This window comes from Dipteris shenzhenensis, chromosome 21 (assembly GCF_047967505.1).
Source record: "Dipteris shenzhenensis isolate YYH24624 ecotype China chromosome 21, Dip_SZ_1.0, whole genome shotgun sequence".
Classification (NCBI taxonomy): domain Eukaryota; kingdom Viridiplantae; phylum Streptophyta; class Polypodiopsida; order Gleicheniales; family Dipteridaceae; genus Dipteris; species Dipteris shenzhenensis.
In genome coordinates this window covers 24,753,411-24,772,539 of record NC_141616.1, presented here as the reverse complement: position 1 = coordinate 24,772,539, position 19,129 = coordinate 24,753,411, and the positions used below count along the sequence as shown (strand labels likewise).

Genomic DNA, 19,129 nt, shown 5'->3' with positions numbered 1-19,129 from the left:
TTAACTGCAAGTCTTTATTTGAACAAGATGCCTTCATGCATTTCATTCAGTAAGGGTGTACATTTAATATAAATGAATAAAAAGAGAAGTAACTTTCAAATTTATATAATTGAACGACTAAAATATCAAGAAAAAAATTAAAGATTTATAATTACTATATTTTACTAGAGTAATAGTTAGAATGAGTAGTATCTTCAAATCCATATCTAAAATGAAAACTATCAAAACGTGTTAGTTTACTTCACATTTGCATGAACGAGCAATATTACTATTTCCATCATGAGTCATTACAAGGTGTTCTCCTCACTATTACAAGGGTTATGTGGTTTCTGGCGTTACCCATACCCACGTCTTCTCCTACCGTCTAATAATGACCAGGCCTGCAAAATCTGATAAAATCGTTTCTCTAAAGGCTAGGCCTGCCATTGACTGAGCGTTGGGCGGGATGACAGGTCCATTGGAATTTGAGTGGAGTAAATGCTGAGTAAATGCTCATAAAAGAAGAAGATCTCAAGAAGAAGGAAGCAGACGCGAGGCTTCCTTCTTCACTTCCGCCAACCACTTCGCCTTCTTCAATAGCCGCTCAGCCACTCCACTTCTGCCAACCAATGGCTCGTCCACTTCCGCCAACCAATGGCGCCTGAATCTTCTTCGTCTTCATCTGTGTGTGTGATAACTTCTACTTCCTCAACTCCCCCTCAACCCCTCGTCTCTGCTCCCCCTCATCCGTTCCCTCCTCCAAGCTTACCTCCCCCAGCTCGCCTTCCTTGCCCTCCTCCCTCCTTCGCCTCGTTCTGATTGTTCGTGCTCTTTCTTGGAACTCCAGTAAAGCCAGTTCCACTGTAAAACTCCCTTTGCTGGAAGACTCAGGAAGCTGCGTAGGAATCGCACAATGGCGCACTGCTCAAAGGAAGGTTCACTACATCATGGTGAAATATTGGAGTTCGTTGACACACTGGTAGCTACCACTGGGCATCGGATTCTTAGAGCAACTCTTTTGAGGAGCCTGGACACGACTGTAAGAGGGTTGCGGCAAAACGTATGGTCTATCTCGCTTCCTTTTCCCAAAACGAACCTTCTCTACCACTTGGGATACTATTCACGACTCGGCTGTTTTTCAACTTGATTGTGATTTTTTGATTCAAGGAATAGGGGGAAAGAGTTTCCTCTTTTTCTGCACGAAGCCTTCTACTTAGATCCTGTTGCCATACCTTTTACAAGCTCTATCTATCTCCCTCCGTTCTTTTGATTGTTTGCTTGAATTTACTACGTGTTGTATGATTGTCTATACATACTTTTTTGCAGGGAGCTACGCTTGGAGGCTCTGATGTGAGATTTCGGTTCTCGACTTTGTTGAGAAGTCATCTACTACCAACTACTTTATAGCTTGCAAGTAGAGATGCAACGCTTCTCAAAAACTCGAAGATCAACGAGTGCCCCAAGTACCTTCCCTTTCATGTGCTCATGTTTTGGCGAATTTTATTACATGTGTGTTTTGTTGTTGGGCAGCTCGGAAAGAAATACAGAAGAAGGGTTGTGTGTTGATGATGCATTGCTGGGATAGAACTGGACATGAGTCCTCCCCTTGTAGACGACGATAGTCGCTCAGAGTTCACGAATGATCATAGTACCTTCCTGCCCTCTCTTGGCTGTGGTGGCAGTTGGACTGCCTGGGGCAGCAAAAGAGGCAGCGCGTTAACGCGCTGCCTCTTTTGCTGCCCCAGGCAGTCCAACTGCCACCACAGCATTTGGAGCGGATTAGATTCTTGATTTGCTAGATTGGCTAGAAGGTGCTTCTAAGGCCGAAGAGAATAGGGAATAGTTGGGTTTTCGGGTTCTCTATCTGTTTCATAAACAATGGCTAATGAGCCGAGCACCTCGAACCCGCTTGACGAGAGAGATCCTGGAAGATCGAAGATCGACCGACCCCTGATAGATTACGCGCGACATCGAAGGCTGTGGTGGCAGTTGGACTGCTCTCACAATGTGAATCACGAATCAGAAATTAGTCTGCATGTAATAGCAACTAATTTCCATCGTTCCCAGAGTTATACGATACTCACGGATCTGGGAGCAGGGCAACAAGAGGAGCAGCAAACGAGCACAGAGGGGTGGGGGTTTTCGTTCAGGCGGTTCAAAAGGCAAGCCTTAGACGTGGGAGAGACTTCTTCTTCGGAACCCTCGAGCAGCAAGGGTATGAACAGTGCACGGTCATCATCTCCATCTTCGATGCGGAGGACATTCAAGAGACTGGCAGGCATGGAGAGAAGTGCACAGTTTTCGGTTGAGCACCACAGCGAGTTCGCGCGGCTTGCGGGGATCGTGAATTTTCAGGAGAAGCGACATAGCCAGTCTCTTGCATTTTTCGTTGATGCGGAGATTCCTTCCTTGCATTTTCCATCGATCGTTTCCACTGTCCTCTCTCTCAAGCTTCCGGTTCGTGATTCAGCAGTTTCCTGCCCCGAGTTTTTTCATACTGTGGAGAAGCGCCATAATAACTGTCTTGCATTTTCCGTTGCGGAGAGTCGCCTCCGCTCCTTCCTTACGTTTTGCATTGACCGTTTCCACTATCTTCACACAGGATCTCTGAAACTCTCAAGCTTCTGATTCGTGATTCACATTGTGAGAGCAGTTTCCTGTTCCGATAGCTTCTTTTGTGCTGTGGTGGCAGTTGGACTGCCTGGGGCAGCAAAAGAGGCAGCGCGTTAACGCGCTGCTCTTTTGCTGCCCCAGGCAGTCCAACTGCCACCACAGCATTTGTTCTTTCCTTTCGGCGCCTCGCTTTCATCTCCCTTTCTCTGGTGGCTTATATTGTAATGCCCATCGTTATGATGGATATTAGCTTGTGTGCCGAGTTTTCACTTCCAGCACGAACAATTCGTAAAACTCGCTTTATATTCAATGCTCTACACACTCTTCCCATCTCTTAAAACCCCCCCAAAGCCCTTCTTTGTTATGCTCCTCTCTTCATCTTCAATATCTCCATCTCCATCTCCATCTCTATCTCTTTAGCTATGGCCGTCGAAACTGCTGTCTACTTCCCTGATGTCCGTGTTGAGATATCAAGCTCTACCCCCGATACATCTCCTGGATGACTATCATTTATGTCACCGCCTATGTTAGTTGTACTCGTGGTGTAGTTAGACTACCACGTATGTTTTTGGTTTGGGTTCACATATGAACCACGTATTCTAGGTTTTGACATATAGGGTATTTCCCTCTTCTATTGTATTGTTGTTGTGTGCAAAAGTGAAGAAAGGCTTCACCCTCCAACCTTGTGTCCTCTCTCTTTTGTGTGTTGTGAAGAAAGCTGAACTTGAGTCTCCTATCTCTCTCCCTTATTCTTTACATGGTATCACAGCCTTGTTCGTGGTAAGGAGCTCAAGAAAGCTAGCCAAGTTTCTGGTGTCCTGGTAAGAGGACCAGTGTAGCTTTCCTATTTCGAGTTTCGGAGCAAATCTCTGCAGGTAGCACAGCCAGAAGTGCAGGAGTGCACTGCTTCAGATTGAGAGGCCCTTCGCGGTGCGGCGAGAGCGCAGTATATGCTGCGGGTAAGGGCGAAGCCCTGGGTGACTTTATTTGTCTGATCTGAGGCCGTTTCGGGGCCCGTTTTGAAGGCGGAAGTTCTTCGCAGGCACTCAGAAAAAGGCCCTGCTTTTGCTGTGCGACCACCGCGCGGCTAGTCGGTGGAAAGGTGCCACAGAAATTGCATCGTATGCCTATGTGCAGAGATATTGGGAGTTGCAGATTCATGCCTGTTGCCTATTGATGCAAAATCGTCACGAGGAAGTGACTGTGTGGTAAAATACCACTTTCGTCAGTGTTGCAGATCTGCCCCTGTGAGGCTCTTTGCAGAAGTTTTGCTATTTGCCCTTCTGAGGCATTTGCTGTGTTTACAGGTTGCTGTTGCAATTCGTGATTTGTAAAATGTCTGAGAATCTGTCTACCATTGTCAGTGAGAAGCTTGACAAGAACAACTTCCAAGCATGGAAGTTCAGGATGATAAACTTCTTTATGGGAAAGGGAGTTTGGGATTACATCAGTGGTGAAACTGCAGAACCAGTTTTGGGTGCTGCTCCCACTCCTGCTGAATTGAAGACCTTTAAAGAATGGCATGAAAAAGCCAGAAAATGCCTATATTGGCTGTCCGTTAGCATTTCAGATTCTATGATTGTGCATATACAGGATCTAGAGACGCCTAAGGAGGCATGGGATACATTGGTGAAGCTGTATAGCACAAATACCAAAGCACGGAAGATGCAGCTAAAGCAGGAGTTGCACAATGTGCAAAGGAAAAATATGAATATAAATGAGTATTCCTTGAAGGTGAAAGGCCTTGCAGATTCTCTTGCCTCCATTGGAGCACCTGTTGATGATGAGGACTTAGTGTCCGTGACCTTGAATGGTCTTGGGAAAGATTATGCACAATTTCGGACATCCATTGGAGTCCGTGAAACATTTCCTGATTTTCAGGAACTTATTGCTCTCTTGCTGAGTGAAGAGCAAAGGAATGGTGGTTCAGCCACCTCAACTTCTCAAGAGACTGCTTTCTACTCGAATACAGGTAGAGGCAGGGGTAGAGGAAGAGGCCGTTCTGGTGGCCGTGCAGGAAATCAGAACCAACAGCAACAACAGGAAAACCAGTCCTATGGAGGAGGACGTGGTAGTTCTAGAGGCAGGGGGAGCCAAAGAGGCCGTGGTTCATGGCAAAGGAACCAGCAAGTAAATAGCAGCACAGAATGCTATTATTGTGGAAAGCCTGGACACAAGGAGAATACATGCTATAAAAAGCAGAATGACATCAAAAGTGGAAAGTTGCAGCAAAGCAACTATGCATCATCAAGTGGGCATGGTGACGACAGAAATGAGCACCTTTTTGTGATGCAGCATATGGTTAACTCCATGTCAGGAGATGCTGCAGCTTGCAATGATGTTTGGTATGTTGATTCAGGTGCCTCTAACCACATGACCAGTCATGGTGAGTGGTTTCATGATGTCAGAAATTTGGATAAGCCAGGTTATGTTGAAACAGGTGATGATACTGCGCACCCAATTACGCAGGTTGGTAAAGTGCCATTGGCTATGCAGGATGGCAAAACAAAGTACTTGGCAGATGTACTTCATGTTCCAAAAATCACTAAGAACCTGGTTTCAGTTGGCCAGATGGTTGAGCAAGGTCTACAGGTTAGATTTAACCCTGATGGATGCTTCGTTGAGGACTTGAAAAATAAGTGCCGCTTGGTTGCGAAAGGCAACAAAAATGGCAGAATGTTCACCTTGGATGTTGATATGCCTGAGGTGAAAGCTGCTATGTTTGCGCATGGGAGAGGTGTCATTGCAGATATTGAGATATGGCACAAGCGCATTGGGCACGTGAATATACAAAGGCTGAAATCTATGCAAACGAAAAACATTGTTGCAGGTTTGCCTAAATTCAGAGTTGAGGGAATGCAAAAGGTATGTGAAGCATGCCAAATGGGTAAGCAGGCCAGACATGCATTTCCCAAAAATGCTAAGGTGAGCAGAAGACCTTTGGAAGTGATCCATTCAGATGTTTGGACAACCAAAGCTGCTTCTATTGGTGGATGCCATTATTATGTGACGTTTATTGATGACTACACTAGGAAGGTGTGGATTTATGTTATGAAGCACAAAAGTGAAGTGTTCAGCCATTTCAAGGCTTTTAAGGCCATGGTTGAAAAAGAGAAAGGTGTGCATATTAAAGTGCTAAGATCTGATGAAGGGGGAGAGTACTTTTCAGAAGAATTTTGTGAATATCTGAAAGAACAGGGAATTCAAAGGAAGTACTCATGCAGGTCTACCCCTCAGCAGAATGGGGTTGCAGAAAGGAAGAACAGGCATATTGCAGAAGTAGGACGGGCGATCCTAAATGAGAAAAACATGCCTGATTATTTTTGGGCTGAAGCAGTAGCAACTGCTGTTTATATTATGAACAGAACCCCCACTGCAGCTGTCCATGGCATGACGCCTGAAGAAATGTATACAGGCCAAAAACCAGATATTTCTCACTTGAAGGTATTTGGTTGCATAGCTTATGTTCATGTTCCTGATGAGAAGAGAACAAAGCTGGATCCAAAGGCAGAAAAATGCATCTTTATTGGATATGCTCAGCACCAGAAAGGGTATCGCTGTTATAACCCTTCCACCCGCAAAATGCAAGTGAGCAGAGATGTTGTTTTTGATGAAATGAGCAGCTGGTATGCACCAACTGTTATGGTAGGAGATGCAGATGCAGGAAATGGGAATGCTGCAATAAATGCAGAGCAGCAATCTCAAGCCTTGAGTGGACCCAAAGAGTCCTCTACTAGTGGATCTAATGCATGGACAGGGAGATTGAGATCTAGTGAATCGTCACATGGCAGTCTTGATAGTGTTGTGCAGGTATCACATAAGGGAAAAGAAAAAGTGGACCATACTCCAGTGTTTGATGTGTCTGCTGGTAGCTCTCATGTTGATGGAGAGTCAAGCTGCTCTGAAATGAGCCTTGATGAGGAACTTGGGATTCCTTCTGTTGTTACACCTGGTGCAAGAAAAAGCAGGCATGATTTAAAGACGCCTGCAACTGATCCAGTTGTACGGAGGTCCACTCGTATTAAGTATCCAGTTGACAGGCTGAGATATGATGGGTATACAGCACATCACTATGCTTATATGGTCAAGGTTCTAGAGGAGCCAGAGCCCACATGTTTTGAGGATGCAGCAGGGCATAAAAATTGGGAAGCAGCTATGGATGAAGAGATGGCTGCCTTGGATGCAAACCACACTTGGGATTTGATGCCTTTGCCTCATGAAAAGAAGGCTATTGGCTGCAAGTGGGTTTACAAAGTAAAGCACAATGCTGATGGGTCTGTTAGCAGGTACAAGGCAAGATTGGTTGCCAAAGGTTTTGCACAGACATATGGAATTGACTATGAGGAAACTTTCAGCCCAGTTGCAAGGATGGCAACCGTGAGAGCAGTAATTGCTATGGCTGCTGCAAAGGGATGGTCTTTGCATCAGATGGATGTGAAAAATGCCTTCTTGCATGGTGACTTGCAGGAAGAGGTTTATATGATGCAGCCAGAAGGTTATGAGGATAAAGCACACCCCGATTTTGTATGCAGGTTGCGCAAAGCCTTGTATGGCTTAAAATAGGCGCCGAGGGCATGGTCAGACAAGATAGGGCAATATCTTGTCACTATTGGATTTCAGATTTCCAATTCAGATTTTCCACTTTATGTGAAAAGGACAAACAGAGGGATTGTGCTTATAGTCATATATGTTGATGACTTGATTATTACAGGTGATAGTGATGCAGACATTAATGAAGTGAAGCTGCTGTTGAAGCAGAAATTTGAGATGAAGGATTTGGGAGAGCTGCGTTACTTCTTGGGCATTGAGGTTATTAGATCCCCAAGTGGGATATGGCTGTTGCAAAGGCAATACGGTTTGGACATGCTGTCCAAATATGGGATGACAGGCTGTAAGCCTATCTCTGTTCCATTGGAGCAGAATGTGAAGCTCAATGCAGAGTCAGGTGAGCTTCTTGAAGATATTACTATGTACAGGCGCATAGTAGGTAGCTTGATTTACATGACTATAACCAGACCAGATTTGAGCTATGCTGTGGGGCTGGTGAGTCAGTTTATGCAGGCACCGAGGAAGCCACATTTGGATGCGGCTAGGCGCATACTGCGGTATGTGAAGTCCACATTGCATTATGGACTGTTCTATGAAGCTGGGTGTGCATTACAGGTACATGGATACACAGATGCTGACTGGGCTGGTAGTGTCTCAGACAGGAGATCTACTAGTGGTTTTATGTTTTCCCTTGGGAGTGGTGCCATCAGTTGGAGCAGCAAGAAGCAGCCAACAGTTGCCTTGTCGAGCACAGAGGCTGAGTACAGGGGTGCAGCAATGGCTGCATGTGAGGTAGCTTGGTTACGGAAGCTACTTGCAGATATGGGACAGTCAGTTCATGCAGCAGTTGTCATTCATTGTGACAACATTAGCAGCATCATGCTTGCTAATAACCCAGTTTATCATGCTAGAACGAAGCACATTGAGGTGCATTATCACTTTGTGAGAGAGAAGGTTCTAGCTGGTGAGATTGATCTTGTCTATGTCAGCTGTCTATGTCAGCACTGAGGAGCAGGTGGCTGATATCTTTACGAAGGCATTGGGTACCGAGAAGCTTCGCAGATTTAGGAGCTTGCTTGGTGTACGTGAGATGGATTTGAGCTTGAGGGGGAGTGTTGAGATATCAAGCTCTACCCCCGATACATCTCCTGGATGACTATCATTTATGTCACCGCCTATGTTAGTTGTACTCGTGGTGTAGTTAGACTACCACGTATGTTTTTGGTTTGGGTTCACATATGAACCACGTATTCTAGGTTTTGACATATAGGGTATTTCCCTCTTCTATTGTATTGTTGTTGTGTGCAAAAGTGAAGAAAGGCTTCACCCTCCAACCTTGTGTCCTCTCTCTTTTGTGTGTTGTGAAGAAAGCTGAACTTGAGTCTCCTATCTCTCTCCCTTATTCTTTACAGTCCGTGATAAGGCCGTCATCTTCCTCGGTGAAGAATGTGCTGATAAATCTGCTGAGCTTTTCGAGACTTTCCACCTCCCCGGTGGCCTCCTCCCCCTCCAGGATATCGTCGAAGGTGGCTGGGTCGAAGACACCGGCTTCGTCTGGATGGTCACCCGCCGTAGCCAGGAGCACCACTTCAAGAAGGCCGACCGCCATTGCGTGTACAATGAGCTCGTCACTTGCACCATCACGGAGAAGCGGATGAAGGATATCAGAGGCGCCAAAGCCAAGGATCTGCTGGTCTGGGTGCCTGTGAACGAGATTTACATCGACGAGAAGAACTCGGATAAGATCACCTTCAAGAGCATTATGGGTCTCTCGCGCTCGTTCCCGACCGACTCCTTCGCCAGAGGGGCGTAAATGAGTGAGGCAGAGTATATCAGAAACGGGAGAACAGGAATAGGATTTTCTTCGTCCCCGACAGGCACGGCTTCATTATCTTGGGGCGATTCCTTCGCTGACAAATGCACCTATCGTATGTTGCACCTATAATTCCTGAAGGATTGGAACTAATGGAATCTACATCTCGGAGGTGGTGGCAGTTGGACTGCCTGGGGTGGTAGTTGGACTGCCTGGGGCAGCAAAAGAGGCAGCGCGTTAACGCGCTGCCTCTTTTGCTGCCCCAGGCAGTCCAACTGCCACCACAGCATTTGAACTGTGGGAAGTGTGGGAAGGCATACACACCATAGCCTAGGGCAGCAAAAGAGGCAGCGTGTTAACGTGCTGCCTCTTTTGCTGCCCCAGGCTATGGGATGTACGCCTTTCTGTATAGTCTAATTAGTCTGCATTTTGGCGTCGGATTTTATCTCCTCGGGCTCTTCACGACTTTTTCTTGCTCCATTTTGTTTCGTTACTCCATTTTGCTTGCATTGCTCGGTGGTTGTTGCTTAGGACTCGATGGTGTTCACAGGTTTTTTGTTGACTTGGTTGTGTAGCAGCCCGAGGTATCATTTCATTTTATAAGACTTGCCGTCAAAAATTTGTGCCCATATTCTACAAACCATATATACGAGGCATGTATGTGGTTGCTAGAGTTACCCAGAGTCATGCAAGGGAGGGGAACTTGGACTGTGAAGGGCAGTAAAAGAGGCAGCGCGTTAACGCGCTGCCTCTTTTGTTGCCCCAGGCAGTCCAAGACCCGCTCCCATGTGAGGCATTCAAGTGATATTCAACTCTTGAACGGATGAAAGAAGTTCACAAAACAAATGAGCGAGTGCAAGTCCAATGTTCAAGTGTAGAGAGATAAGAGGAAAACTTTTAGAAAACCTTGTAGACCATCGGCATCTAGGTAGCATTTCGAAGACAGTCCTATTTATGCTCTAGAATTGCATGAGAGACCAAAAGAGACAGCGCGTTAACGCGTTGCCTATTTTGGTCCCTCGGGCAGTCCAATAGTCCCCTCCTTGCATAGCGATCAAAAGACCATGTGACCTATCCCTCCAAGAGTCCAATAGCATTCCAAAGACCATAAGACCTGTATACCAAAGCATACTTGGAGACAAAAGATGAAATAGTCGAAGCAACCTCTTGTGAGTATTGATACATGGAGGATTGAGTAGAAAAGCCTTGCTGAAAAGCGTTCATCAGAGACAGCTTGAGATGCCAAAAAGGACAGCACGTTAACGCGCTGTCCTTTTTCGCTTCTCAAGGTGTCTTTTCATGAGGGTAAGGGGTAGGCATAGAAGTGCATATTTGCCACTGCAATTCCATATATCTAAGTGTATAGATACCACTGCAAGTTGATATACTATGTGCATTGGAGATGAAACTTTTTCTTTTAGGACACAAGTGGGTGAATGTTCCCTAAACTGGAAATCAATTGCATTGGTAGATACATGTATTTTTGTCTAGATATGTAAAATGATATTTATTCATAAGTGCGAGTTTACACACCTTTGCATTCATATATGTCAGCAGTTTGAGATATTTGTCTGAAGCTTTTTCCTTATGAGGTGTACACACTTCATTATCTGTTTGGGGCTTTGCCCTCGTGATATGTATTGCATATGTTTTCATAAACAAACCCTTTATCATATATATATGTGAAAAAGCTCTCATGTTTTTTTGAGCATATGGAAAGATTTGAGAAGACCTTTGAACCTGCCATAGGTTATACTCTATCTGTTGTTACATGTTGTTTCTTGTTTTTAGTTTTGGTTTTTATTGAAAAGGTTTTGAGAACTATGATTGGAAAAATGCCTTGTTTTTTGTCTTTTCAGGATGACAGGAAAAAAAGGCAGAAAAGTTCAAGTGGCACATTCTACAAAGGTGACAAGAGGAACAAAAGTAGATCACAATGTTGAATCATCAGTAGGTGGAACCGAAGAGCAAGAAAGTGTGGTGGGTCTAGAGGTTGAAGTATCATCAACTCAAAGAGATGAAGGTCCAAGAGTGGAGGAGGATGAGTTGGATGATAGTGAAGTTCAGGTGGAAGGAGGAGGTGATGTGATTGGCAAATGTAGGATGCTTGATTCAAACCAGTGTCCTCGCATTCCCTTGTGTAGGTTGATACCTTATGCAAGAGTGAGAGGACTTTGTGATGATGTATCTTCACTCAAAAGTACATTTCAAGTGGAGGGCTATCTCCCGGAGAAAGGCTCTTTCATTGTATCTATCTGCAAGAGTGATGGAGGGGAGATAGTTGTGACAGATGATATGAGGAAGAGTTGGTCTCCCACCTGGAGAGAGGTGGATGAGGAGTTTGAGAAAGATGTGATGTCTAACACTGACTTTCATTTTATGTCGCAAAAGATGTTATTTGTTTGGGAGGGCAATCATAGGACCACTGCATGGATGAGTGTTATTAAGGAAATCTTTCCTACAAACAAGAAAAGACATGTACGAGTGGTATGCACAATAATTGACCCAAGGAAAATTAGTGAGATTGCTCTCTTGGCAGGGCTACAACGAATGAATTCGTAAGTACATGGACTCTTTGAATCTTCTCCACATTTGTATTTTATGCTACTTTGCATTTATTGATTGGGTTGTGTACTTTATTGTTTGTTTTCTAGCATGAATGAACATGCCATTATCAAACCCAGTCTAAGGGACATACTCATAAATGCACACAACATTTGTGAGTGTGACTCTATGGTGTTTATGAAAACATTGTCTTTGAGTGAGATCAAATCAATAGAGAATTGGAGGGCTCGATAGATATCTCTCCCACTTGGCAATAGAGAAAAGGATCTCTGACATTCCAAATTTGTGCAAGAGTTGGGTGGAGATTGGTCATGCTGCATGCATGTATCCACCTGGCATGCACCGTCTCTCTCAATGGGAATTAGCACATTGTCCCTGGTGGATAGATTTTCGTAAAGGACAAGTACTGGTGCGAGAAAGAGACTTGTACAATACTTATGCTTCACAAAAAGCCAATGAAGCAAGTAAGGACAAAGTGGAGGGAAGCTCAAGGAGAGATAAGAAAGAGAAAGAGAAACAAGAACATCCTCCAGAAAAAGGTAAGGAAGATACAATATGATTGTTTGTTGATGCTGTCTTCAATTTGTTTTGACATTGCATTAATAAGTTTATGATTGTTCTCTTTCTAGATGAGGGACCATCTAGTCCTATGCGGCATGAAATGGATCACATAGAGAGTGCAGGTAAGGGTGTTGTTGTGTTCTGCATATGTAGTTGTTCCTTTAACACTAGTTTTACTTGTAATTAATTTGCTTTTGCATATAGGTGGAGAATCAATCTCGGGACTTGTGAAGCAATACGTGTTCCATCGATCACAGTCACCTGACATTTCCTTGGCCCGTGGCATCACACCTTTGTTTGCTTGTACAGTTGGAGATTACATTGCAATGGGCAAAGACTTTGCTGACTCTAAAAGAAATGATAAGTATGCTATTTTGCATGAGTTTTTTATTACAGTGGCTAGTCGAGATCAGGACTACAAGAGGATGGGTAAGAAGGTGAAGTGGGCTTCAGATTTTATATTGCTCGATTTTCCATCTGGCTATCCACTTGATGAGAGAGGATCCACTCCTACTTGGAATGTCTTGCTCGAGGACCATGTGCGGCATGGGCTTGCAGTTGCATCAGCTTCTTTGTCTGATAGTGGTTGGTTGGCATGCATATGTCCTTTGGTAGGTAAGGCACAATACCACAATTGACATTTCACATTTTTGTTTCCATTCTACTAGTTTTAAATAAAATTAATTGCTTGTAGGACAATGTATTGGTTGGATGGAACGGTTTGCATATGTCCAGGGCTTGGAGGTTGTCAGACGTGTGATCATTCATGACAAGTTTCCATATGGATTTTGTAGAGAACATGATAAAAGTGTTAAGGTAAGCTACCATTCCATGCATTCTATGTTTGCATTCCATGATAAAAGTGTCTTTGACAAATGTCTCCTCGTTGGTCCTATGCATGCTATGTTTGGAAGGATAAGTCCTATGCATGCTATCTTTGCCATCTTTCATGCTATAATGCTTGCTAGTTGAAGTCAATATACTATACATGTTTTTCTCCATGTGGTTTCCAGATGCAATCTTCAGTATTAGCTCTAATACATAGAGCAAAGAAGAATCCAATAGTTTTTTGGGAGGAGAGCTTTCCACTTTTCCAACAGCTTTTGATTGATCCACGTGAAGATGTCTGGACTCATTACATACCTCCCTCTGCAAGGACAATCATGCCTATGTCTTCTCAGCTAGCACGAGGTGGACTAGAGAGGAGTAGTTTTTTTGTAGGTTGCATTATGTCTCTTCTCTGTGTTCCTGGAGGGCTGGTTCTAGAGATGGGTTGTGGTACAGCCCCTCTTATGCGTGCTTGTCAGGACATTGGCAGGCCTTGTTTTTCATTTGATTCAGACAACAGTATTATGGCTAGCATTGTTGAGCCACTTGTGGCAGATCGTTCTGGAAAACGGATCAGGTCAGAGCATGATGGAGAGGGGGAAGAAGAGAGAGTGGAACCTGTCACAAACCCCTTTGATGACTAGTATGCTACTGGCCCTGAGTTTTTTTGTTATATATTTTGAATGCTAAAATTGAGGACTTTGAAAGTGTTATTTAGCATCTTTATAATATGGTAGATAGTGAACATTTACGGGTGCCTTTGAATCAAGAAAGTACAAATTTTGATGCTTTGGATAGTGTTTGTAAGGCCTTGATCTAGCAATTGATTTTTTTTGCTTTTTGTTGGTAGCGAATTGTCTTTTGTATAACACATAAGGATGGCAAGACTTTCTTCTTGTTGGAAATTATTTTCATGGTTCCACTTTGACTTACTTTCCTTTGAAATGTATGTTTTGTTGTAGTTTGTTGCCATGCTATGCAGAAAAAATGGCAAGATTCATGACAGCCGACAAGAGATATGATGAGTGGCAATTAGATAAACCACATGCGCGCAACTACTTTCTTGATGATGAATGTCAGGGGGATTAGAACATGGTTTAAAACACCATTTTGTTCATAGACTGATAGTTGTTGTGGTGAACCATGGATACATTTGGAAAGTTTTGGTCTAGTGCATTTTGCGTGTGAAGTGGTATCTCAATAGTCATCTATGTTATGAGTTTGGTAATTAGTTTATGTTCTTCAAGTGAAAGATAGGGTGGATTGTAAGTCTGATTATTGGTATGCTTATTATGACAACATCTTGCTATAGTAAGTTCGGTTTCAAATTTGTTCTCATCGGAGGAATTGTAAAAAAACTCGCTCGCTTCATTGGGCCCGCTCGCTTTTTCTCGCTCGCTCTATTGACTACCCCATCACATGGAGACTAGGAGAATCCTAGAAATGTGTCATGAATGCTCTGGTCATTTTGCTTCAGTAAGCACAGCTAGGAGAATTCTTAATGCAGGTTACTTTTGGCCATGCCTCTATAAGGATGTATATGAATAATGTCGAAGTTGTAAAGTATGCCAAAAGTTTGGAAGGCGACAGTTAAAGCCTATTCCAGCATATGGACCGTTTGAGAGGTGGGGGTTGGACTTTGTGGGACCACTCCCTCGCTCATCTCAAGGCAAGCATTATTTATTGGTGGCCACAGATTATGCGACTCGGTGGGCAGAGGCCAAGGCCATAGTCAATAGCAAGGCAAGCACAATTGCAAAATTTCTCTTTGATCAAATTTGTTCATGCTTTGGTTGTCCTTTGGAAATTCTCACTGATGGAGGAACCTCTTTTAGAAATGAAATAATTGAAGATGTGGTGCATAAGCTAAAGATAAATCATAGCATGTCCACGCCATACTATCCCCAATGTAATGGCTTGGTTGAGAAAACAAATGGATTGTTGTGCAATTCAATGGGAAAGCTTGTTGACACCAAGAAAAGGCATTGGGATAGGCACTTGGCAGAAGTTTTATGGGCTTATAGAACCACACACAAGCTAGCTATTGGGTTTACACCATCCCAACTAGTGTATGGAATAGAAGCCATTTTACCCATTGAATTAGAGATACATAGTCTTCGCACAGCTGTTGCAAGAATAGAAGGACATGAGGATGCCTATGCTCAATGCTTGGTACAGCTAGAAGCCTTGGATGAATGCATATTATAGGCCTTACAAAACTTGGAATCTTCTCAAAAAAGGCGTAAGGCCCGTTTTGACACCAAATTACACAAGAAGAAAGATATTGCAGAAGGAGATTTGGTAATGAGATTTGATAGCCATCTGGACAAGCGGCTAGACAAAAAGTTTATCAATCGATGGGAGGGACCATATCGAGTCAAAAAGAAGTTCACGAATGGAACCTATCAGCTTGAGGTTGTTGATGGCATGGTGATACTCGGACGCACCAATGAGTATCGCCTTAAATTCTTCTATGCTCGACCACCTTGAGGGCCAGTAGACCCTCTCTGTACACTAGAGAGGATCTGCTGGGGGGGGAAAGATGTGAAGCCAAAAATTGATATTTTTAATTTGGCATTGGTATTGTTTTTCTCTATGTTTAATAAGAGTTTGAGTATCAAGTGATAGCCTAGCAACTCTCACTTATTTCTATTTTCTATGATATTGTATGGGATTGAGAGGATGAGTGGAATGGCTCATTGTAAATACCATAGGTATGAATTATAAATACCTTGGTATGGGGTGAGAGTTATTTGTGTATAAGATATTATGGGGTTTTTAGAAAATAGGAAGAGTGAGTCATATAAAGAGGTGGGCTCATGTCCATGTGTTCCAATAATATAAGAGAGGCCACATGCCAAGCATCAGGAAGGCATGTGGAGGAGTGTGAAGTCAAGAGGAATCCTTCTAGAACTCCTATGTGGAATAAGGAGGATGTGGACATGTGGAAAAGAGAGGGTCCCTATGGGCTCCATGTGAGGAGACTCTTGACTTTCTCAATATTTTAAGATTCTTGAGCATTTTATGATGGGACACATGGTAAGACTAGCCAGAAAGGACATGGATGGTGCACCACATACGTGCTTATGTGATTGATGGGGAAAGGAATCTATAAGCAGCAATTGTAAATGGGTGAAGGAGGGTAACAAAATCTCTAAAAAAGGAGCCCTCCTCTCCCTGGTTCATCAATCTCTTCCACCATTAGGCCTCATGTTGCTATAGCTCTAGTCTCCCCAAGCCTCTTCCATGAGCCTTCTCTCCCTCTTGTAGATATTCTCTTATGTAGACTCTTGAGTCCATCTCTCTCTAGTTTATTATCTCTCTATGAGTAGTCTTGGTGGAGCTTCCACTCCCTCTTGTATGTATGAAATCTCTTCTTCTTCCTTGTGTTTGTAGTGTTGGAGTGGATTCCCACTCTACTGGTAATGAAGGTCACTTCAGGTTCTCTCTCTCTTAAGTGTCTCTTTCCTTTTCTTTCTTTCAAAGCCTTAAAAGTTCTTTCTATTTGGCTGCTCACCAGGCACACATGGTCCATCTATTTCTCGAGCCATCATGCAAACTTCTTCCCCTCTTCTAGGCGAAATCTATGAGGGGTGGATCGTTGATGAAGGTGGAGTCTTGAGGGAGCATCCTGCTCAGGCGAAATTAGCATATGGGTGGAGGGCAGTTTTCATGATAGTTTGACCCCCTGTTAGTATTTTGCTCATAACTTTCTGCTGGGTAGTCTGATTTTAATGAAATTTATATCAGCGCAAAGCTCTCTTTAAGACACATATTTCCATGTGATTAGATCTTGAATCAGATACTGCTGCAAAAAATTATGAGTCTCTGTGTTTGACCGTCTATTTTTATGATAGTTTTTAACCCCATCTAGTAAACTGTCCATAACTTTTTGGCCACTTCTCTGTTTCTTATGAAACATATATCAGCACGAAGCTCTCTTTAAGGCACATGTCTCTAATGCTTAGATCTTGAATGAGATACTGCTGCAAAATGTTATGAGTCCATGTGTCTGACAGTCTATTTTCATGATAGTTTTTACCCCCTTCTAGTAAACTATCCATATCTCTTCAACCGTCTATCTGTTTTCAATGAGACTTATATCTTTGTGTGCTTGAATCTTTGATATCATGTCTCTATTAAAAGTTATAGGCCTCTGTGTCTAATGACAGTTTGTAGAGTGTTTTGAGTTAAGTGTAAAGGTGTCTATGAAGGAGGTGCAATTTTCCTCGGAATCTATCCATCCGACCTAATCAGCCCCTTCAAACTCCTTGATATATATTAGTTCATGTCATGTTGAGCCGTAAGATATTCTTTCAACAACGTATCGCTCTTCTCTTTGGTGCAGACTGGCTCACTGAGATTATGGCCTCTGCTGATCCTTTCCTTCTCCCTATGCTTGATTACAACATCACTTGGGATGTTACCATCTTCATTCTCATCTGAGGGAGGAAAGTATGGTGTGGTATCTTGGCATAAAAGCTTCTTTGTAATGTCCCATTCTCAATGATAAATATCTTTGTCAGTCAGTAAGCAGTAGGAAGTGAAGAGGCACGTGAAGTTTATTACCCCCAACTTCATGTCACAGTACTAAGTGGGTGGTACCCATCACCACAAATATCGAATAGGATTCTTGTACATAAGTTTCGAGAGTCCTAGAAACTATGATCATTACTACAACATAGACACACTAATGTGTGTTGAGTGTAGTTTTATGCAAGCCAATTTGGCTAAGTAATAGAAAGGCTTCTTGAAGTACAATGATAGCAAGATGTCCTTCTATCTCTCTTTCCACATTCTCTTCACCGTGAGGTTTTTTTTGCCCTTGCCCTCATACTCCACATATGTTTCCCCCCATTACATTCTAGCCAATTGCACCATCACCACATTTTGGCAGTTCTATTGGGGATTGCAAAGCTTTTGTGTTGCAGAAGCCAATGGATAGTGAGAAAATTGTTAATTGATTGATGATACAACTGATAGATGCAAGAACAAGATGTTAGATACCAATAGAGTAAGGAGTGGCTTGCAAGACTTGAGGATGAGATAAGAAGGCTTGAGATGATCAAAGAAGAATTCAAATCCTTGATCAAGGACATTGAGTAGGCATAATACATTTAGAACCCGGGGGTTTGGCACTATGTAACCCCATATAGCATGTGTGATCAAGTGATATTAAAAAAAACCCCTACTTATGGATTCTTATAACCTATATATAGCCCTTTTGTAAAATTTTGGATAATTAATGTATCCCTTATGTATGAAAATGCTCAATTTTTAAAGTAAAAAACCCCTTATGTATGTATATTTTTTGTAACTCCATAAAATTATAATACCCCATCCATTAACAGCAGGTGCTATCTTACATATTTGTTAGTGACCCCCCTGGTGTTTACAATCATCAAATCCAAATGAAGAGCAGTGGAAGGGACTCACAACTTTAGAGAGCTAACAAACCCCACCTCCACCAATTTTGGGAGAGTTTTCGCAAGCAAAAGAGAGGGATCCTCATCCCCATCACAAGAAACAAGACCAAATGAGGAAGAGTGAATCAAGATAGACCAAACTAACAAATTTGAGCAAGTCATGGGGGGTTGATGCATGATCAACTATAGCCAATTGTGGAACTATTTTTGGGGAATTTTTAGGGCCATGCTATGATGCACTAAAGGGAAAGATCTCAATTTGGGGTAGGCTAGCACTCTCATTGGGTTTTGTTGGCATATTAATTGCCACACTGGCGTAATGATCAAACACAACTTATCAGAACTTACTGGCATAATTGTTTTGAACACCATGTAGATCTCAAACGTGTAACCTTCAAGCCTTTACTCCTTAGGCATACGACCATTTTGAACATGGTGCAGAGCTCGACACGTACCACTTCATGCCTTTACTCAATAGGGGCCTTTACTCCATGGGCAAACAACTATTTTGAACACGGGCATACATCCATTTAGAACATCATGGTGCAAAGCTTGACACATGCCACTGCATGCCTTCACTAGATAGGAACACATGAATACATGCCTTTACTAGATAGCAATATAGTGTACGACACATTGTTGTCTACAAAAAAGTGGGACCGCTGCATTGGTTCTTGTGCACCACCACAATATTGGTTTAGAGTTCTATGACCACCATGCTTATTCAACAAGAGAGCTACTACAACATTTTTTAGGCTAGTTAAAACCAATGTATTGGTCTTAAGAGCTTTTATTA

At 43.0% G+C, this 19,129-nt stretch overlaps 2 protein-coding genes across 2 annotated transcripts in view; one reads left to right on the top strand and one right to left on the bottom strand.

Moving 5' to 3' along the window:
* LOC147888672 (gamma carbonic anhydrase-like 1, mitochondrial) overlaps nt 1-19,129 on the bottom strand; it is a 135,086-nt gene that overhangs the window by 72,906 nt on the left and 43,051 nt on the right. The gene's annotated exons all lie outside the window — the stretch shown is intronic.
* Nucleotides 3,015-8,953, top strand: LOC147888673 (uncharacterized). The gene is made up of 2 exons (XM_087393040.1): nt 3,015-3,051; nt 8,553-8,953. The coding sequence occupies exons 1-2, from the start codon at nt 3,015-3,017 to the stop codon at nt 8,951-8,953; spliced, it is 438 nt and encodes a 145-aa protein (XP_087249166.1).

Coding starts and splice junctions, on each gene's coding strand:
- LOC147888673 (XM_087393040.1), top strand. CDS start 3,015: ATGGCCGTCGAAACTGCTGTCTACTTCCCTGATGTCC. Junction 3,052..8,552: donor TGTCTACTTCCCTGATGTCC/GTGTTGAGATAT, acceptor TATTCTTTACAG/TCCGTGATAAGGCCGTCATC.